The following is a 21178-nucleotide window of genomic DNA, read 5'->3' on the forward strand; positions in this document are numbered from 1 at the left end:
GGGAGGAGAGAGAGGGAGAGAAATAAGAGATAAGGGGGGAGGAAAGAGAGAGACAGAAGAGAGAGAGAGTGCTTAATAATTAGAAAGAAATTCTGAATACAAGTTTCAGAATGGACTGAGGCAGCTCGCCTCCCCCTACTATTTGGAATTGAAACAGGGTATTAGGGAGGCAGTTAGGAGGCTCAGGGAGTTTGAGTCAGGCCTACAGGTGGGAGGTCCTGGGTTCAAATCTACCCTCGGACCCTTCCTAGCTGTGTGACTCTGGGCAAGGTACTGAAATCCCATTTTCTTCTGCCTTGCAACCACTACACAGCACTGATTCTAGAATGGAAGGTAAGAGTCTAGAAAACAAAACCCCCATAAACCAAGATTAGTCTATTAGGTCTAATTACCTCAGTTTACTAACTTGTCAGTCTAACAAAAATAATAATTCATGGTATTGGGAAATATCACTATAGATGGGACTAAATCTAACTTGGAGCTCTAACCGGTAAGTCACCCTTAAGTCCGACTTAAACTGAGGCAGCCAGATAAGCGGCTGGCAGTCAGCACCTCCTATCGAGTCATTTGTAAGAAATTTCACTTGATATGAATCTTTGCCCCTTAATATCTATCAAACGCTATATGAATAATGCTGGTTCTGATGATCTTCAGGGCACTACAATAGCATGCATGTGAGGAATCAATTTCTTTCTTTTTGTTTTTGTTTTTGTTTTCTGAGCCCAAGAGCTGAGCCTTGCCAGAATCAGATTAGAATTCCTTAAAGCTTTTCTGCTGGGGCTGTAAATCAAAACCACCCCAGGACAAGAAATCTTAGACGGTCAGCTCAGCGAACCTAATAAAAACAAGCACAAATGCCAATCTAGTAAGGCTGTGTAGATGTTTTCCATGACTGTTAATGCAAAATTAAACACCTATTTGTTTAGGTAGCATAGAAACTCTGGGATTAAAAAGGTTCCTTAGGAAAGCTGCTGTTCTTGATAAGCTTATTTTGTTTCACTGTGATAATAATGGAAAAACATCTACTTATTTATCTGATGTTTTGAGCATTTGATAATATGGGATGAGAAAAGCTGGTAGATTAGGAGGTGAAAAGAAGTACCTGGCAAGAATGGGAAGTTTGGAGTGGAACCTAAAAAGCTTCAAAAAGGGAGAGTCTCCTCTCCCTTCCCAAAAGAGGGAAGGCAGGCAATAAGCAAACATAAAAGAAATGAAGAATTAGTGTAGGGGCACCTACATGGTTCAATGGATACAACACCAAGTCTAGAGATGGGAAGTCCTGGGTTCAAATCTGACCTCAGACACTTTCTAGCTGTGTGACCCTGGTTAAGTACTGTGACTGCCTCCCCCCACCTCCCCAGCCATTGCCTGGCCCTCACAACTCTTGTGCTTTGTGACCAATACACATTATTGATTCTAAGATAGAAGGTAAGCATTTAAACACAGGGATCAGTGAAATAGAGGCTTCCTTCCATAAATAACTTAGGATGTGATTATTGAGGGAAGTCTCAGATCAAGCCATGAAAGAGTACAGGTACAGTTTTCATGTAAGTAAACTTCACCTGGTTACTCTTTGTAAAACTGCAGCTGGAAATTTTCGGCTCCTGAAGCTGGGGGGGAGGTCAAATGTGGAGCTGCTTACCTGAAAAACCTGTAAGATAGGTAGAGAGAGGTTTAGGAGAGGATTAAATGAACACAAAAGATTTGATCAGGTCTTTGGATGGGGACAAAATTTGATGTAGCTCTTTGAAAGAAAATAGGGAGGTTATGGTGAGCTGGGAATTTTGAAAGTGAGTACTGATAAAATGAGATCTTTTCTTTCTTTTCAAGTGCTAACAGTTTTGAGGAAGAACTCTAATGCTGGGAAATACAATGATCCTGCCAGTTAGTGTAATTTACTAGCCATGGGATTTCACCTGACTAAAGGGAAATATGGAAATAGCACCCCAAAAGCTTAATATCCTACATGGTTTATGGCAAAGACTATATAAATGTTAATTCTTGTTATTACTATCATTATTATCTTTTAAATCCTTGCCTTCCTTCTTGGAATCAATATTGTATATTGGTTCCAAAGCACAAGAGTTGTAAGGGCCAAGCAATGGGGACTTGCCTAGAGTCACAGCTAGGAAGCATCTGAAACCAGATTTGAACCTAGCACTTCCCATCTCTATGACGCCTGTCTTGCATTCCAGTGGGCCTCTTAGCTGCCCTACTATTATTGCTCTTTTAATAGAATGCTTATATATTAAATAGCCTCATACAGGGTTTTAGATGTGATTAAAAATGAAAGAGTAATTAACAAGTGGAAGCAATTCTGGGTAAGGTCATTTGATAGTTTTATTTCAGGTTTCAAACTCAATATATTGTTTACAAAAAGGTGAAATTTGGCAAACTCTTGTAAAGATATGCTTTGGAAAAAGCAGCTTCTCTTATAATCTGCATGTTGCTAGATTATAAATTAAAAGTTTTAAAATGTAAAAAAATACATATTTGAAAAAAATCACATATTTCATGAGTGTTGTTGATCATGTGTTTTAATTACATCAGAAATTATTTCATGAATTTTAATTCTAATTTCATATATATATCTAATTCTGAAGCATTATGTTTCATTCTGGAGTTATTTGACTATCACTTATGGAAGTAAAATAATTTGTTTGGGTTTTCATAAAAGCATATGTATTAAATGATATTGGTTCTAATATTAAAATCTATAATATAGTATTATACAACATAAACTACTAAAATATGACAATATAATACAATATGTAATGTTATTATCATTTAATATTCTATAAGATTGATAATGTTAAAACCCATCAAATATTTAACTGGCTATATTTGAAAGGAGAAAATTGAAGAAATCTACTTAAATCTCCTTGTTTCCTTGTCAGCTATAAGAGCAAGAAAAATTCTTATCTCTCTGATGGGGCCATAGGACACTTTAGGCCCACTGAGGAAAGCAGTAATAAAAGGCAGGTTTATACCTCTGCTCTGACATCAGCTTTGGTAAAGCCCATTTCTAAGTGAAAACTGCAGGCCTTTGTTAGAAACCAAGGCCAAGCTCTAGATAAGGAGCCAGCCATTCCTTAGGTAGGCTGGAAGTGTCTAGCTCAGCTCCTCAAGCAGTAAGCCTTGAACCATATCTATAAAGCTTAAGCAGTCACTATTCCTTCCAGGCAAGAGACCTTGGGGCTGTATCTTCATGGACACATGGACACAAAGACCAAAGAACCATTTGTATTTGGTGATGACTGAATTGCACAGCTGCCTGCCACCCTCTCTGTAATTCTTCTAATTCCTGATTGGTTCATTACATTGTAATACTCCAAGTTCCTGATTGGTTCACGATGTTGTAATGCTTCTTTAGTTACTAGAGCAAAGTTTCTATATAAGCTAGACTCAAACCTCAATAAATGAATTTGTTAACCCACAACACAATTCCTCATGGCCCCATTCATTCCAGCCACACAGGCTCCTGCTCCATTCCACTTTTTCTCTCTTTCTCTCTCTCTCCTCTACAGATTTCTGGAGCTGGTCTCAGGAAAGCTGTAACTCAATTGGCTCAGCCAGCTCCTTTTAGCCAGGGCATTTTCTTTGTTATAATGACTCTCTGATTAGAGGGAATGTTTATTATGTATAAAAGTTATATATATAAATGTTTGATTATGTAGCCTACAGATTTTAACCAATAAAGAACATGAGGCAATTTCTCCAAGAATAAAACAATTTTTCAATGGGGGCATGAAATTCTCACAAGCAAAATATGTATCTCTTTTCACCATCATCCCCAGAAAAGAGGGTGCTTTGTTTATGAAAGGAGTTGTGTCTTGTTTCTCTTAAGCCTGACAGCTCAACCTTAGGATGTTCAAAGTCCCCATTAGTTGATATTTTGAGAGAAAAAGTGGACATGGAGACCTTGAAACCTCCATTATTACTTCATCAGAGGGGTTGGACTTCTCCTCAGACACAGAAATCAGCTAAATGCATCATGTGCCCGAGTTCTTGGATATATTGAAGTGAACAGTAGGGATCAGGTCCTATCCTTTCCACATCTTCCCCATGCACTCTTATTTTTTATGGTAAGATCTATATGAGCCAGCAAAAAACAAACAAACAAACAAAAACAACAGAAAACACGTGAGTGCCAATAAACTAGGGAATGGCTAAAAAAACTATAATAAATGAATGTCAACAAATAGTGAGAAAGAATAGCAAGCATTAGAATTTCAGAGAAAAAGTCCTTATCATTGTCATATTTTATGCATAGTATGAAATTTAGGGTGTTTAATGAGGGCTCCTCTGTGGGTCAGTCTATGAAGTCTGTGCTACAACAAAAGACCTTTCATAATGAATTGGAGATAATGAATCTTATCTCCATCATAATGTGTCCAGTGTTTAGACAAGTATGAGCTCAAGGTAAAGACTTTCCTGTAATCATTCCCTGTACACTCCATTCCAGAAAGAATACTGCTCATTATGGATCATACAATTTTTCTCTTCCACCATTTCATATCTTATTTTTTGACAAAAATTATGTGTATGAACAATACCCAACATTTAAATATATTTTTGAGTTTGGATTTTCTCCCCATTGCCCATAAAATGTTAAGCAATATTATTTTGCACATACAATCCTTTAAACATTTTTTTTCCATACTGATCCTTCTGTGGAATTAAACTCAAACAAAAAAACCAAAAATTTAAAAAGTGAAAAAATTTTTCTTTGGTTTGGATTCAGATTCTATCAGTTCTTTCTCTGGAAACAGATGAAATTTTTTATTATAAATCCTTTGGGATTATGTTGGATAGTTGTACTGTTCAGAATACCTTAATTCATAGTTGTTCTGCATACAATATTGCTGTCACAATGTGCAGTATTCTCCTGGTTCTGCTAAATTCAGTCTGCATCAGTTCTCAAGTTTTTCCAGGTTTTTCCGAGTTCCTCCTTTTCCTCATTACTTATAAAACAATAGTATTCCATTACAATCATATGCCTCCATTTACTCAGCCATTTCCCAATTGATGAGTTTCCTCTTATTTTACGATTCTTTTGTCACCCTCAAAAGAACAGATTTTTTTTTAAATACACATAGGTCCTTTTTGTTTCATAATGCCCTTTAGACATAGCTCAAAATTGCCCTCTCCAGAATGGTTGAATCAATTCACAACTCCCCCAATAGTTCATCAGTATCTCAATTTTCCCACATCTCCAACTTTTGTCACTTTCATTTTCTATCATAATGGCCAATCTAATAGATTTTGGTGGTCTCTCAGAGTTAAAATAATTTGCATTTCCCTAAATAATAGTGATCACCATTCTCTTGAGGAAAACACATATACCTCAAGCACATTCATTAGGTTTTTCTGCATTATGGATATCCTAATATAAAGTAAGAGATGATCTTCGATGAAAGCCTTCCTAAAGGGAATCCATCTGGAACTGGTCTGTTCAGAAGACATTTTCTCATACTGAACAAGCTTTGAACTCTCCATTTCAATGTCTTTCTTCATTCATGACAGTAATAACATTTCTATCCAAAAGGAATTCTCAATTGGGAATAAGAGATGATTGTTGCCTGAAGGCTTTACCATATTGATCATATTCCTAAAATTTCTCTCTAATGTGGATCCTCTTCTTTAAATAATCTAAAATTGGCAACTATAGTATCAGCCTCACTCATGAGATTTCTCTCCAAGGGGGATTTTCTGACACGAAGCAACTGTGGAGCTTTTTGGGAAAGCCTATCTGAATTGATGACATTCATAAAGTTTCTCTCCAATGTGGATTCTCTGATGTTTATTAAGACTGCCTTTTACTGTGAAAGCTTTTCTACATCGGGTACATTCATAAGGTTTCTCTCCAGTGTGGATTCTCTGATGTGTAGCAAGATGGCCCCTCTGGGTGAAAGCCTTTCCACACTGTTTACATTCATAAGGTTTCTCTCCAGTGTGGATTCTCTGATGTGCAGCAAGAGAGCCCCTCCGTTTGAAAGCCATTCCACACTGTTTACATTCATAAGGTTTCTCTCCACTGTGGCTTGTCTGATGTGCAGCAAGAGAGACCTTCCATGTAAAAGCCTTTCCACACTGTTTACATTCATAAGGTTTCTCTCCAGTGTGGATTCTCTGATGTTCATTAAGACAGCTCCTCATTGTGAAAACCTTTTCGCACTGTTTACATTCATAAGGTTTCTCTCCAGTGTGGATTCTCTGATGTGTAACAAGTTGGACCCTGTGTATGAATGCCTTTCCACATTGTTTACATTCATAAGGTTTCTCTCCAGTGTGGATTCTCTGATGTGAAGCAAGAGAACCCCTCCGTGTGAAAGCCATTCCACACTGTTTACATTCATAAGGTTTCTTTCCAGTGTGGACTGTCTGATGTGCAGCAAGAGAGACCTTCCATGTAAAAGCCTTTCGGCACTGTTTACATTCATAAGGTTTCTCTCCAGTGTGAATTCTCTGGTGTGCTGCAAGAGAGCCCATCTGTGTAAAAGCGATTCCACACTGTTTACATTCATAAGGTTTCTCTCCAGTATGGATTCTTTGATGTGTGGCAAGATGGCTTCTCATTGTAAAAGCCTTTCCACATTGTTTACATTCATAAGGTTTCTCTCCAGTGTGGATTGTCTGATGTAGAGCAAGATGGCCCTTCTGTGTGAAAGCCTTTCCACACTGTTTACATTCATAAGGCTTCTCTCTAGTATGGATTCTCTGATGTGCAGCAAGATTGCACCTCTGTGTGAAAGCCTTTCCACAGTGTTTACATTCATAATGTTTCTCTCCATAGTGGATTATTTGATGTGAACCAAGCTCAGAGTTCTGACGGAAAGATCTCCCATCTTTATTACTCACAGAAACCATCTCTATATGTTTATTTTTTGGATGTCTAATGAGGTCTAAACTCCAGCCAAAGGCCATTCCCCCTATATTACTTTGATACATGGGCATTTCAGGAGGTTTCTCATGTGACTGAACAATTCCTAATTCATCAGGAAAACATTTGCTGTATTCACTAACCTGACAACAGTTATTTCCTGAGATCAATTTCATGTACTGATTTAGGACTGAATATTGGCTGGACTTCTCTGTAGTTTCACCAAATTCACAGTCATTCTTTGGATTTTTATTTACCTTGACATTAGAGTCACAGATTTCTCTCAAAATAAAGTCACAGAGACCCTCAGTCATGTATCTTTGGAGGCCACATCCTTCCACAAAAAGGCTCAGCTTTGTAGGCATCTCCTTCACTTCAAAATTAGTCTCTGCCTCTAAATAATGATATAAACACAGAAGAAGGAGAAACACATAAATGGAAATACAAGTTCTTTCTTCTGATAGCAGAATGTAAATTTATTTTTATCCTATTTCCCCAGGCAAAAAGGAATTTTCAAACTTAAACAAGCAGAACCAGTCTTTGGATACACCTTTTGGTCATAACTTAATAATGAAACATCACAATGGACTGGTGACATATGCAGACTCAAAATTCTCATCACAATTCACAACTCAGGTCATGAGTTCAAAATGGAGGAATGATCATACCAACTTCTCTGCAGCTAGACTTCAATTCAAACCCTATGCCTGAGTATGCTTTGTCCACAGTTTTGGACAGTCTTTCTCCATATCATATATCAAATGATATAATAACACTAACCCGGTCCAATTATTAGTTCAATAACAGTCCTTCATTTTTCAGTATTTTTTCAAAGGTAATGTGGAGATCTCTTTATCATCTCTGATAATCTGATGGCAGTTTAGTTGATAAGGAAATAAGGACAGGACAAGGGAAATGTCTTTTACTTCATGCTTCCAGCTCTGGCTCCAGGAGCATGGAGTTTATTATATATATTTCAAGACTTATTTCACACAAAAGAACACCCCCACCCCCGAAACTTTGCAGATGTGCAGAAGTTACAACACAAAACATTGGCTTCAGAATAGACCAAGGCCAAGGCTGAATTTTGACTAGGTTCTTATCAGAAAGCCAAGTTGGGGTGTATCTTGGCCTTGGCTATAACAGGCAGCAGCATTCCTTGCTGTGTTAAAAGTGTTAACCCTTTAAATTCAGGTTTGATAGGAACATAAAGCTTTTCAATAAGGTCACAATACATTTCAACAAGAAATCACAAGGACCACAAAAGGGGTCAAAAGAGGAGTCTCAGATTTTTATCTATTCTCTTATTGGCTTCCCACAAGGTAAGTTTCGTATGTTCCCTGAACTTGTGGGGTTAATAAAAACAGTCCAGTAACTTGCTCTATTTTTCATTCCTTGTCCTCCCATTCCACATCAAGGATCAGGGAAGCTTGAAGGCAATTCTTCATTTCTGTGTATGGGGATTGAGAAATCTAAAGTGCAGTTTTTCTGGGGTTTTAAAATCTTTAATATTAACTCAATAATTGCTGGTTTGTTATGGAGTGACTTCTAGGGGAATACCTGTATCATTACATGTAAAGGTGGGGCTTTCCTAGGAGTTTGGGGGGGGGTCCTGTAAAGGCTCTAATAACAGCATTTACTGTTCTTCTGTATTTTCCTGGGACTGAGTAGGGATATTGATCATTACAGTTCCAATAATAGAGTGTGTTAGTAAGAGAGGGGTCACACATGAAAGTTTGAGTGGGTGCATCCATCCTCCCTGTGGCCTGCTCTGCAGGCTTCAAGATTCATGCATGACTCTGTCATACAGCATGAATTTTTATGGCCCCCGGCAATTGCCCTTTCTATATTTACTTTTAAAAATATTAGATTATTCTTAAAATTTTGTGAATCTCAGGTAACCTTCCAGATACTCTGTTCTTATCATTTTGAAAGCACTATCACATGGTCATTCTTGATAAATTTTATATGCTAAGCAGAGAAACAACTTCACTCTTTTTAACTCTCGATAATAATTTTCAGTGTGGAATGTTTTTTTCTACAGATGCAAAAATATTATGTCATTAATTCAGAAATACTAAATATTCATTTTATTTTATGATCTATCATATATTAGGTCTCACACTCTATGAGTCAATCATCTATCTCTTAGGAAATGAACAGCATGATTCAGAGTTGGTCTGCCACTCCACAAGTCTAGTACTCCCTTTACTACAACAAATAAAGGTTTTTTGGGATAACAGCTCTTATACATCTGCTTTCACCTCACTCACCTGGACAGGAGCTCTTTGGGCCCTTTTGTTCTAGTAGCCATGGTGCTTTTCCTTGCTGGAAACGGGAAATAAAATCTTCTCTAGGAACTGGAAGCCCAGGGCATGAGGAAGAAGGAAGGGATGGGGAGAGAAAAATAAACAATTTACTTGTCTTAATGGAAAGGGGACATATAAGCAAGAACTACAGGTTGTTTCTATGGTATTCACTGTTCAAACATTTGCAGGAGGGCAGAGATCACAGAACCCATTTGCAATCAGAAAATTCCATCTTTATTTACCTTTTCTAATAGAAAGATAGGCATACTCCACAACCTTCACTATCTAGAAATTAAAGGCAGAGGTAGTGAATGGGGTAAGAGGTATGAACATAGGAGTCAGAAAAACAAATTTAATCCAGCTTCAGAGAGGTGGGAAGTGGGTGCCCCTGGGCAAGTTATTTAACCTCTGTTTGCTTCAGTTGCCTCAACTATGAATTGAGGACAATTAGAGTATCAAACTCACAGGGATGTTGTGAAATTAATGATAATTATGAACTCCTTTATTAAACAGAGGCCATAGAGCAGGTATTTTGAAATGCTTATTCCCTTCCTTTCCATTCCTATCCAGTTTACATGGAATTCCTCCAGTTTATTATTCCTTTGAGCACAACAGTATTCCATCACCAACAGACAGCACAATTTGTTCAGCCATTCCCCAGTTGACAGGCATACCCTCTTTTTCCAGTTTTTTGCCAACACAAAGAGCATGGCTATAAATATTTTTGTACATGTCTTTTCCCTATGATCTCTTTGGGGTACAAACCCAGCAATGGTATGGCTGGTTCAAAGGGCAGGCAATCTTTTAGCGCTCTTTGGGCATAGTTCCAAATTGCCATCCAGAATGGTTGGATCAATTGAGCAAAATAATTCGCAGCCCTGCAGCCATTAAAGCCATTGTCTCTCTTCCCCGTAAAACAGCCTCTAGGCTGGGGAAAATCAGGAGAGGACTGGGCGAAGAAAAAAATCGCTTCTGAGACTCGGGGTCCCAAAGCCTCTTGGCTTTTTCCTCTTAGACTATCCAGAAAATTGAAAGTTTGAATTACTCCCATGTGGTTGCCATAATTATAAATATAAAAAATAATTATGACTGATATAATAATATAAATTAGTAATTTAATTAAAGCCATGCTGATAGATAAAGTTATTAGACCACACGCTTGTAAGAATTCAAAACTGCCACCTGCACCATTATTGTCTCCCGTCTCTTCCTAAGTCTGCTGGCCAAGAGGCCACTCCCACCTAACCCAGGAGATTTAAACTCTTCTCTGCGTGGAGACGTAGGCCTCCCCATGCCCAAAGAACCGGAACCGGAAACCCGTTGGACCACGGGAAATGTAGTTTGATAATTTCCCCGTGTCCATAGAAAATACATATATATACTTAAAGATGACATCTCCCAAATTTTACTTTTACATCACAGCTCCACCAGCAGTGCATTAATGTTCCAATTTTGCCACATCCCCTCCAACATTCATTACTCTTACCCTGCTGTCATTTTAGCCAGTCTGCTGGGTGTGAGGTGATACCTCAGAGTTGTTTTGATTTGCATTTCTCTAATTATATAGATTTAGAACACTTTCTCATGGGCTTATTGATAGTTTTGATTTCTTTATCTGAAAATTGCCTATTCATATCCCTTGCCCATTTATCAATTGGGGAATGGCTTGATTTTTTGTACAATTGATTTAGCTCCTTATATATTTGAGTAATTAGACCTCTGTCAGAGTTTTTTGTTATAAAGACTTCTTCCCAGTTTGTTGTTTCCCTTCTGATTTTGGTTGCATTGTTTTTGTTTGTACAAAACCTTTTTAATTTAATATAATGAAAATTATTTATTTTACATTTTGTAATTTTTTCTAACTCTTGCTTGGTTTTAAATTTTTCCCTTTCCCATAGATCTGACAGGTATACTATTCTATGTTCACCTAATTTTCTTATAGTTTCCTTCTTTATATTCAAGTCATTCACCCATTCTGAATTTATTTTGGTGTAGGGCGAGGGTCGGCAAACTTTTCGGCCATGAGAGCCATAAACACCTGTGGAAGGAGGAGGATGGAGGCTGAAGGCGCTGGAATATGGGGCGGGGGCTGAAGGGCCCCCTGGGGCACATCCTGGGGCTCTGCCCGGACTGGCCCTTGGGGAGGTGGAGCCAGATATGGCTTGAGAGCCATACGTTGCCGACCCCTGGTGTAGGGTGTAAGATGTTGATTTAAACCTAATCTCTCCCATATTGTTTTCCAATTTTCCCAACAGTTATTGTCAAATAGTGGATTTTTTGTCCCCAAAGTTGGGCTTTTGGGGTTTATCATACACTGTCTTGCCGATGTCACTTACCCCAAGTCTATTCCATTGATCCTCCCTTCTGACTCTTAGCCAGTATCACATTGTTTTGATGGCCGCTGCTTTATCTGGTATACCGCTAGGCCACCTTCCTTCACTTTTTTTTTTTTCATTATTTCCCTTGATATTCTTGATCTTTTGTTCTTCCAAATGAACCATTCCTATCAACTGCCCTGAAATTTGAGGGAATAATGAAGGAGAAATATGGACAAACTTACTAGACTAGGCAGAATTAGGAGCTGTGAGCTACACTTTTACACTTCTTTTTAAATGTTATTGTTTCTTTTTATAAGTGAATAATATAAAACCACAACCTCAAAACAAAAACTCAAATAAATAAGTAAAAATTGTATGCTTTCATCTGCATTCTAACTCCAACAGTTCTTTCTCTGGGAGCATTCTTTGTCATAAGTCCCTCACAATTGTATTGGATTATTATATTGCTAAGAATAGCCAAGTCTATCACGGTTGATCATTCCACAATATTACCGCTACTGTGTACAATGTTCCCCTTGTTCTGCTTATTTTACTCTGCATTATTTCATGTAGGTCTTTCCATCTCTTTCAGAAATCATCCCATTCATCATTTCTTATAGCATAATAGTATTCCATCACCATTACATGCCATAATTTGTGCAGCCATTCATCAACTGATAGAAATCCCCTCCATTTTCATTTCTTTGCTATCACCAAAAGAGCGGTTACAAATATTTTCCTACAAGTAGGTCATTTCCCCTTTTTTTTCTGATCTCTTTGGGGTACAGACCTGCTGGTATTACTGGATCAAAAGGTGTGCATTATTTTATAACCTTTTGGGTATAATTCCAAATTGTTCTCCAGAATGGATGGATCAGTTCACAACTCCACCAGCAATGCATTAAGTGTCTCAATTTTGCCACATCCCCTCTAACCTTTGTCACTTTCCTTTACTATCATATTGGCCAATCTGGTAGGGGTGAGGTGGTACCTCAGAGTTCTTTTAATTTACTTATCTAATCAAGAGGGATTGAGAACTTGTTTCATATGATTATTGAGAACTTTGATTTCTTCATGTGAAAACTGCTTATTCATAATCTTTCACCTTTTGTCAATTACAGAATGATTTGGAATCATATAAATGGCTTAATTCTTTACACTTCTGAGAAATCTGTTATGAAACCATTTTTCCCAGTTTGTTGTTTCTCTTCTAATCTTGGTTAAGTTGGTTTTGCTTCTACAAAAAAAGTGGGATATGTAATCCTTTTGTATATTATTCTCTCTTATTTACCTTTTTATGCTTCTCTTGAATTTTGTATTGGGAGATAAACTTTTCTGTTTTGGTCTGGTCTATTCATCAGGAATGCTTGGACATCCCCTATTTTATTAAACAACCATTTCTCCCCTGAAAGAATATAGCCAATCATGATGGGTAGGTGATTCATGGTTGTAAACCCAGTTTCCTTGCCTTCCAGAATATCATATTCCAAGAACTCTGATCCTTTAATGTAGAAACTACCAGATCCTATTCTTTTGATAGTTTCTTATAATATGAAATCTAGGCTTTTTGGGGGGAGGGGACAGTCTAATAAATCTTGGATTGTCTTTCCTGGATTGATTTTCTGGGACAGTTTCTTTTCAGTGAGATATTTCATATTTTCTTCTTTTTAAAATTATTTTTATTTATTTTATTGTCTCGTAAGTCATTAGCTTCCATATGCACAATTTTAATTTTAAAAGAAATATTTCTTTCTATGACCTTTTAACCCTCCTTTTCCATTTACTCCATTTTACTTTTCCTAGAACAAGAGTTTCTTCATTTGATTTTTTAACCCTCTTTTTCCAGTTGGTCAACTTTACTTTCCACAGAACTCTTCTTCATTGGATTTATGCTTCCTTTGTCACTTGACCAATTTTTGTTTTTTTTACATATCTCTTTTTTTGCATTACTTTCATTTCCTTTCTCCATTTTTCTTCCATTTCTCTCATTTGAGTTTTGAATTCCTTTTTGAACTCTTTCAGCACCTGAGACCAATTCCCATTATCATTTCAAGTTTTGCATGTGGCTGCTTTGGTATCCCAGTCCCCAACAGAGTCTGTGCCTTATTCTTCTTTGACTCCTTAGATATTTTATATGGTTAGATGTTTCTTTTGCTTTTTGCTCATTTTCCCAGACTTTTTTTTTCCACTTTGACTTCTACTGCAAAGACGGACTCTGTTCTGAGGGTAAAGGAGGCATTCTTTTAAACTTCAGTTTTTCATTACTGCTCCCCTCAGTTGTAATTCTGATTTTCTGATTGCAAATTTCATTTCTTCCAAGGTAACATGGCCTGTAGGCTGCACACTCAGAAAGTTGCTGATTCAGTCTACCCTGGGGACTGCTGATGGCTTGTACAGCTCAAAGACTGGGAGATACTTTGCCCTGGGGCTGGGGAATTCTCCACAGGCTTGAACTGGCCAAGTGACTTTGGGGCCTCACTACAATCTTGTGCCAGGCCTTTGTATTTCAAAGGATGGGCTAATGTAGGCTTAAGAAGGGTCCCTAGGTCTTGAAGTTGGCTTGTGCCCAGTTTCAAAGCCTCCTGCAGTAGGTAGGGGGAGGATTGTCTGAACTCCTCTGCACACAGTTTTACTTCCAGTTCCCTCTTATCCCCCAAAATAGATCCTTTTTGCCTAAATTTCAAGTTGTTTTCCTCAGGAGAGCCACCTCACTCTTACCCATGTTCGTTCTGTGACTCTAATCATTTGGAACCAACAGTTTGAAGGTTGCTCTAAGATTCTCAGGGTAGTTCCACATTTTGCTTCTGCTAAGCCACCTTTTTGGCTTCACCTGCCACATTAATACTTCCTAACAAGAAATCCTTTCTAAAGACAGACCCATTCTAATGGGGAAGGGGCTGCCTTGGCAGGTAGAGAGTTCTCTTCAATGCCCATCTTCAAGGAAAATCTGTGGGTATTAAAAGAGAACTTGCACACAGAATTCGGGTATAATTAAAGGCTGGACTAGATTACTTCTGACATTAGCTTCAGGGCGGTAAATCTGTAACAGTGGTTTAAGTTTTTACCTAAAGCTATCTAAAACTGAAGTGAAACGAATTCAGGATCAAGAAAGGAAAGTCCCAGTTTCCCATCATATAATTCAAAGATTTTTTTAAGAAAAGCAGGCAGGAGGAGAACCCTGGGCAGAGATCAGCAGTTTTGCTTTTTTAATCATTAACAAAGGCTCAAAAACCTGTACATCTGGCTTGGAATGAAGACATTTCCTTCAGTTAACTGAGGAAATGGTCCTTACCCACAGAGAGCAGATTCTGCACATTCTCCAGCATCACCTCCCTGTACAGCTCTTTCTGAGAATGGTCCAACAGGCCCCACTCCTCCTGGGTGAAGTCCACAGCCACCTCCTTGAAGGTTATCGACCCCTAAACCAGCAAAAGTCACAAGATTTGGAGCTGAGCCTTCAGAATTCACCTAGTACAACCCTCATCAACGACTGGAAGAAACTGGAGCACACAAGGGATTTATCCAAACTCCTAACCTTGAAGAGTGTCAGAGCCGGCACTGGCGACCAGTCATCAGAGCCCAGTGGAATACCGACAAAGGCATTTTGTGTCTGAAGAGAGAAACATGTTGGAAGAGTATAAACTGTAGAAGTGTCTCACTCTGAAATGCTTTTCCCTATGGAACCAGGGAGATGGTATGTGTTCTCTGAGTCAGGTGGGAGATTTTGTGGAGAAGAGAGGGGCGATCTAAAATTCCTCCTCATCAAAAGTGTCAGAAGTGATCTGGTAACATTTTTTTAAAGAGTTTCTGAGAAGGTAGCCAGTATTGTGTATTGGGGGGGAGGGAGAGGGAGCACGGAATATTACCAATGATTAATGAGAAAACAAAGAAAAAGGAATTCTCTACTTAATTTCCTAAATGGCTGAAATACTCTAATCTAGATGAAATCATAAAGAGGATTCCTTAGACTTATATGGGATCAGACTCTGAATCTAGCTAAGTGAAGAAATGCAGTCTTGTGTTGAGAGTTTGGAGAACCACTGGGTATGATATGCCTTAGCCAAAACATCCTGCCTTTGCTTAATGGAGCATGTCATTTGTTACGGGAATATATTCAATCATTTTATATTTAGTTATATCGAAAGAAGAATAACTATGATGAGGAAAGGAGTTGTTCAGGTTTTTAAAATATAACATTTTATTAACTGGGGGTGGGGACTGAGTTAATTTATAAGAAAGACACTGACGGTGTAATGACTGAAATTCTCAAGAGGTAGAATTTCTTCATTTTTAATTTATTAATCACCTGGTCATTTAATGTGCTCAGTTGACCCCCTCCATAATATAAACAAAGAAAAAAGATAGTTCCTCTAGCATAGGTCTCATCTTTACCTCTCTCTCTCTCTCTCTCTCTCTCTCTCTCTCTCTCTCTCTCTCTCTCTCTCTCTCTCTCTCTCTCTCTCTCTCTTTCTCTCTCTCTCATTCTCTGTCTCTTGTCCCTCTCTCTCTCTCACCAAGTATGTATGTATATATATGAGCTCACCACTCAGTCCCTCCCCTGGACATCCCCTGAGATCTCAGATTCATAAATAATGAAGTCCCACTGAGGAGGGGGGACTCGGGACACCTCGACTCCTCTCTCATTACTTCATCACAAGAGAAGCAGGTCCTTGTCCAAACAAGGAAGGTTTTAGTTTAAGCTTCCTCAGCCTCCTAGTTTGCCTAGCATCAAAATGTGCCAGCCCTGCTCTTAATCCTTTTAGCCGAACAACAGAAGGGAGGTTCCCCTAGTTTCATAACCTGGGAGGAAGGGGACAGCAAGTGTAGAGTGCTGACCTTGGCCAGGCTAAAGGGAAATTTATTCCACGAAAAGATCACAATTCAACATTAACTTTCAAAAACATTTTATTTATGAAAAACAAATGATATAAGCCTAGGCCTGTAACTATGGAAACCTGGGGATCAAGGGTCAGGAGAAGAAGTTAAGAGGCAGACTGACAAGGCAGTAACCAGAGCAAACAATAACAGGCTACTTAGCAGGACTCTCCTACTTTTCCAATCTGCTCCATGGAAAACAAAGGGTACACTTGGTACGGGATTTTCTTCCATTTTACCCCTTCCTGACCCATTCTCTACTTTTCCACCTAGAATGCCCCTGGCACACCCCAGGGAAGTATTGTCTGAGGAAAGGCTGAGTTTCCAATTATGGGAGGCCATAATTCCCCACACCCTCAATACAATCTAGAAATCTAAAACCCTACAGGGGCCATTCCACAGTCCTCTGTACCCACCTGGGGGCTATTCCACAACTCTGCAATGGCTTTGTCCATCCCCAGGATGACACTATGTGTTATATACTTCAACAGACACCTTCATATCTTGAGAGAAATAGGTCTAAGCTGCAATTCTTTGGGCCAGAACCAGCATTCCCTCTCACACAACAAAACTCACTCTCCCACAACAGTAGCAGGGCAGAGAGCAGCCCATGGAGCCAGGTCTGGGAGGGAAAATTGCTCCTGACCTATCTGAAGGGCATTTAAAGAGTTCAGACAGGAAAGATGAGGCCCAGGAAAAGAGCAGCCACCACCACTAGCAGAGGCAGCAAAACGTCAACATTCAGATAAAACTAGAACCAGAAGGCAGAAAGCTCTTAGCCCCAAAGGAAACAGAGAAATCTGGGCTCAAAGGGAAGAATGGAGAGACTTCATTTCAAAGGAAAGAAGCCAGCTTCTTGTTTGGAACTTGTCTACTCTGGGGGGGTCCTAGTAGTCCCCACTGCCCCACCTCCAAAGTCCTGTGATCACAGCTGTCCTCCAATGGCACCCAAGGCCAGGACCTCAGGACCCTGCCTGCCTCTCCACCCCAAGCTCTCCCCTCCATTATCTGGAATAACTTTTCTTCAGTCCAGATTCCTCCAAGGCATTTTAACCACCCAAGGGTTTGATATTCCACCTGGGCAGCCACCTACAAAGTTGGTCACCCTGAGAGCTATCACCTTGCCCTCCCTTCCCTCTCCCCTTATATACTCCAAGATGCAGGGCTCTTTGTTGTTCTTCATCTCCTGACACCTTGCATTTTCCCAGGCTCCTCTGCCTCTTCCCCCAGCCTTCATTACTGTCCCCTCTAGTCTCTGCCTCCTGAGTGCACTGCATACCTTAAGGTCTGGACTAAAATCTCATCTTCTTTGTCAGCTCTGGGAGAGGGGAGGGAAAAAAGGAGGGAGATAACACAAATCACATAAATTTGGAAAAATGTATGTGTAAATTTGTTATTAAAATAAAGATAAAACTAAAAAATTAACAAAAATAAAATCTCATGTTCTGCAATGTGTAATTTGAATCTGTTACCCTAAAAATTACGATCCCCAGCAAAATTACAATTCCCAGAACCCCACTCACTTCCTGTCATTACACGTTGACATAGAGGTCCATCTCAACCCTTTTTTTTCCTTCCAGTGGTGGCTTTGGTGGAGCAGGGTTTTTTTAGGAGGTAGAAAAACTTAGTCAAGTGGTTCTATTTTTGTTAGATAATAAACTTTATAAGATAATACTTAAAGTATTTGATATTAATTTAATTCTTACAGCAAGAAGCCTTTATGGATCCATCTTTGATTTCCTATAATTCCTTATACACATTGAATGGAAAATTGTCTTATTGCCCTTATATTATTGATCATGAAACAACTGATCACATATAATCCTTCGGATAAGTAACAGCAATTACAATTTTTAAGAGTTAGACCCAATTATTTCCCAAAACTCCTAACCTTGAAGAGTGTCAGAGCCAACACTTGAGACCAGTCATTCAGAGCCTAATGGAGTATTGACAAAGGCATTTCGTGTCTAAAATGAGAGTCATGTTGGAAGAATAAAGACTAGAAATGTCTCACTCTGAAATGCTTTTCCCTATGGAATTAGGGACAAGGTATGTGCTCTCTGAGTAAGGTGGGAAGTTTTGTGGAGAAGAAAAGAGATGTGGCAATCTGAAATTCTTCTTCAACAAGTGTCAGAATCAATCTGGTTAAGAACTTTTTTTGAAGAGTTTCTGAGAAGGCCGCATGTACTGTGTATTCTGGGGGGGAAATATTACCAATGATTAACGAGGAGAAAACAATGAAAAAGGAATTCTCTACTTAATTTCCTAAATGACTGAAATACTTTTATCTAGATGAAAAAATAAAGAGAATTCCATAGACTTATATGGGATCAGACTCTGAATCTAGCCGAGTGAAGAAGTGTTATATTGAGAGTTTGGGGAACCAGTAGGTAGGATGTGCCATAGCCAAAACATCCTATCTTTGCTAAATGATGCATATCATTTGTTATGGGAATACATTCACAGAGAGAGGGAAAGAGAGAGATACAGAGGCAGAGGGAGAAACAGAGACAGAGAAACAGAGAGGGAGAGAGACAGAGAGATATGGAGAGAGAAGAGAGGTATCAGTCCAAATAGAAACAATTCTCCATCTGGCTGGTAAGGACCTGTCCCCACCTCAGCAGCTCAGCTCATCATATTTCAATAGAAAAAATGAAGAGACCTCAGCAGTTCCCTGCTTGGGTTTAAAAGTTTCTCCCAGGCCACTTGCTTTCACACCTTTTCCCACCAGTTAGTGCTAGTTAAGTATCTACTGAAAAACCTGTACTGGAGGCATTAGTCCAGCATGAATTGCAGATGGATCAGTTACCCATTCTGCAACATCAATCGTTAGTACTGGTTCAGTAATGTACTATACTGGGCCATCGCTTTGTGCCTGATCTCTTACTAATTACTCAAATTGTTCCATGTTTCCTTTAGCTCTGACCTCTTAGACATAATTAATTATTATTAATTATAAGAGGTCATCTGTCTACGAGGCCGTCTCTGCCCCCCACTCCCACCCCTTTCACATTCTAGGAGGGCAGCGAGCACTGGGGACTCTGACATTCCAGAAGGATCCCCCAAATCTGCCCAGGTTCCTTATTCCCTATGAAGTACACATCAAACCCCAAACACACTTCTGCCTGGATTGGGCCATGCCAGTTTCTAAGGTTTTGGAGAGCCATGAAGATTTCTCTGTAATGGGAGACGACCAGTCCCCAGACCCTAATCAATATGTCAACCCTGATCCACAGAGGGCAGAAGCTGCCACTCCACTCAGCTCCAGATCCATAGCCCTAAGGCTACCTGATTAACCCCCAGACCATTCCACCAGCTATTATACCACCTTAAACCTCTTCTTCATAGAAAATTCCTTTCTAACTCATAGATTAAGAGTTTGAGTCTCCCATTCTGGGGAGAGACTCTGCTACAGATTTGGGCGTGTTTCTCCCAGAACACAGTCACTTAGTTCTCTCGCACATTACCTTTTGACAACCATTCCCCACAGGCTACAGGAGAGCCTCAGGGGTAGGTGCTGGGGGATGGGAATATGACAGACAGCACAGTGCTTCCCCAGCTCAAGAAGGAAAGAGCCTGGGAGGGGCTAGCACCAAGATAGGCAGAGAGGGGCACTGGGGGAGAGGAGCTAGGCTGGCTATGGAGAGCAGGCCCCCTGGGTGGGAACAGGGGAGTTAGGCAAGGGTCTGGCAGGAAGGTGGCATCAAAGACCACTTCTTACAAGGTTAGTCGGTGTACAGGGGGGTGATCTCTCTTGTCTGGCCTTTTGGCTCTGCCACTACATCCATAAATGCTTGTTACCTACAAACAATGTCCACAGAAAATTGTAGGAAATTGAACAAAATGCACCAAGAAAGAGTAGATCTTAGTCCAGATTACAAGGAAATCAGGAAGCAAAGATCGAGGGGTCAGCAGTCAGGGCTTGTGGACGAAGGGGAGGAGTTAGGAAATGAAGCCTCAGAAGATGGAGAGCGGGGGTGAGGAATAGCAAGGAGACCTGTGTCTCTGGATCCTGAGAATATGGCGGGTGGTAAGGGGGAGGGAAGGAGTACAGAATGGAAAGGGGCAGAAGAGGTTCTTTGACTTTCTCAGGGCCGATTGCTTTGATAATTATTGCTTTAGAGTTCAGTTTAAGATCTGGTACCTCTAGGCCACTATCCTTCACTTCTTTTATGAGTTCCCTTGATATTGTTCTTTTGTTCTTCAGATGATTTTTTGCTAGTCTTTTTTTTGGTTGCCCAAGTTTTTCCCCCTCCCTAGTTTGACTAGTATGATATTGATCAAGTAAATTTAGATAGAACCATCATTTTTATTATATTAGCTTGGCCTACCCATGATCAATTAACATTTTTCCAATTGTTTAGACCTAACTTTATTTTTGTGAAGTGTTTTGTGTAATTGTGTTCATATAATTCCTATATTTCTCTTGGCAACGAGATTCGCAAGTATTTTATACTGTCTAGAGTGATTTTAAATGGAATTTCTCTTCCTAACTCTTACTACTAGGTTTTATTGGAAATTAAGAAATACTGATAATTTATGTGGGTTTATTTTGTAACCTGCAACTATGCTAAAGTTATTATTTCAACTAGTTTAGTTGATTTTTCTTGGATTCTCTAAGTATACCATCATATCACCTGCAAAGAGTGATAGTTTAGTTTCCTCATTGCCTACTTTAATTCCTTCACTTTCTTTTTCTTATATTGCTAAAGCTAGCATTTCTACTACAATATGAAATGATAGTGGTGATAATGGGTACCCTTGCTTCACTTCTGATCTTATTGGGAAGCCTT

General features: G+C 39.3%; 1 protein-coding gene across 1 annotated transcript in view; it reads right to left on the reverse strand.

The window, feature by feature from the left end:
- The window catches only part of LOC123240695, a 44070-nt gene that overhangs the window by 9965 nt on the left and 12927 nt on the right, over positions 1 to 21178 (reverse strand). The window contains exons 3-7 of the mRNA XM_044668415.1: positions 15046 to 15120; positions 14803 to 14929; positions 9157 to 9243; positions 7141 to 7277; positions 1571 to 1651 (exon numbers count right to left, since the gene is read on the reverse strand). Coding sequence (XP_044524350.1) covers positions 1571 to 1651; positions 7141 to 7277; positions 9157 to 9243; positions 14803 to 14929; positions 15046 to 15120 — 507 coding nt within the window. The remainder of the gene's footprint in view (positions 1 to 1570; positions 1652 to 7140; positions 7278 to 9156; positions 9244 to 14802; positions 14930 to 15045; positions 15121 to 21178) is intronic.

The sequence above is a fragment of the Gracilinanus agilis genome, chromosome 3, assembly GCF_016433145.1.
Source record: "Gracilinanus agilis isolate LMUSP501 chromosome 3, AgileGrace, whole genome shotgun sequence".
NCBI classification, from domain to species: Eukaryota; Metazoa; Chordata; class Mammalia; order Didelphimorphia; family Didelphidae; genus Gracilinanus; species Gracilinanus agilis.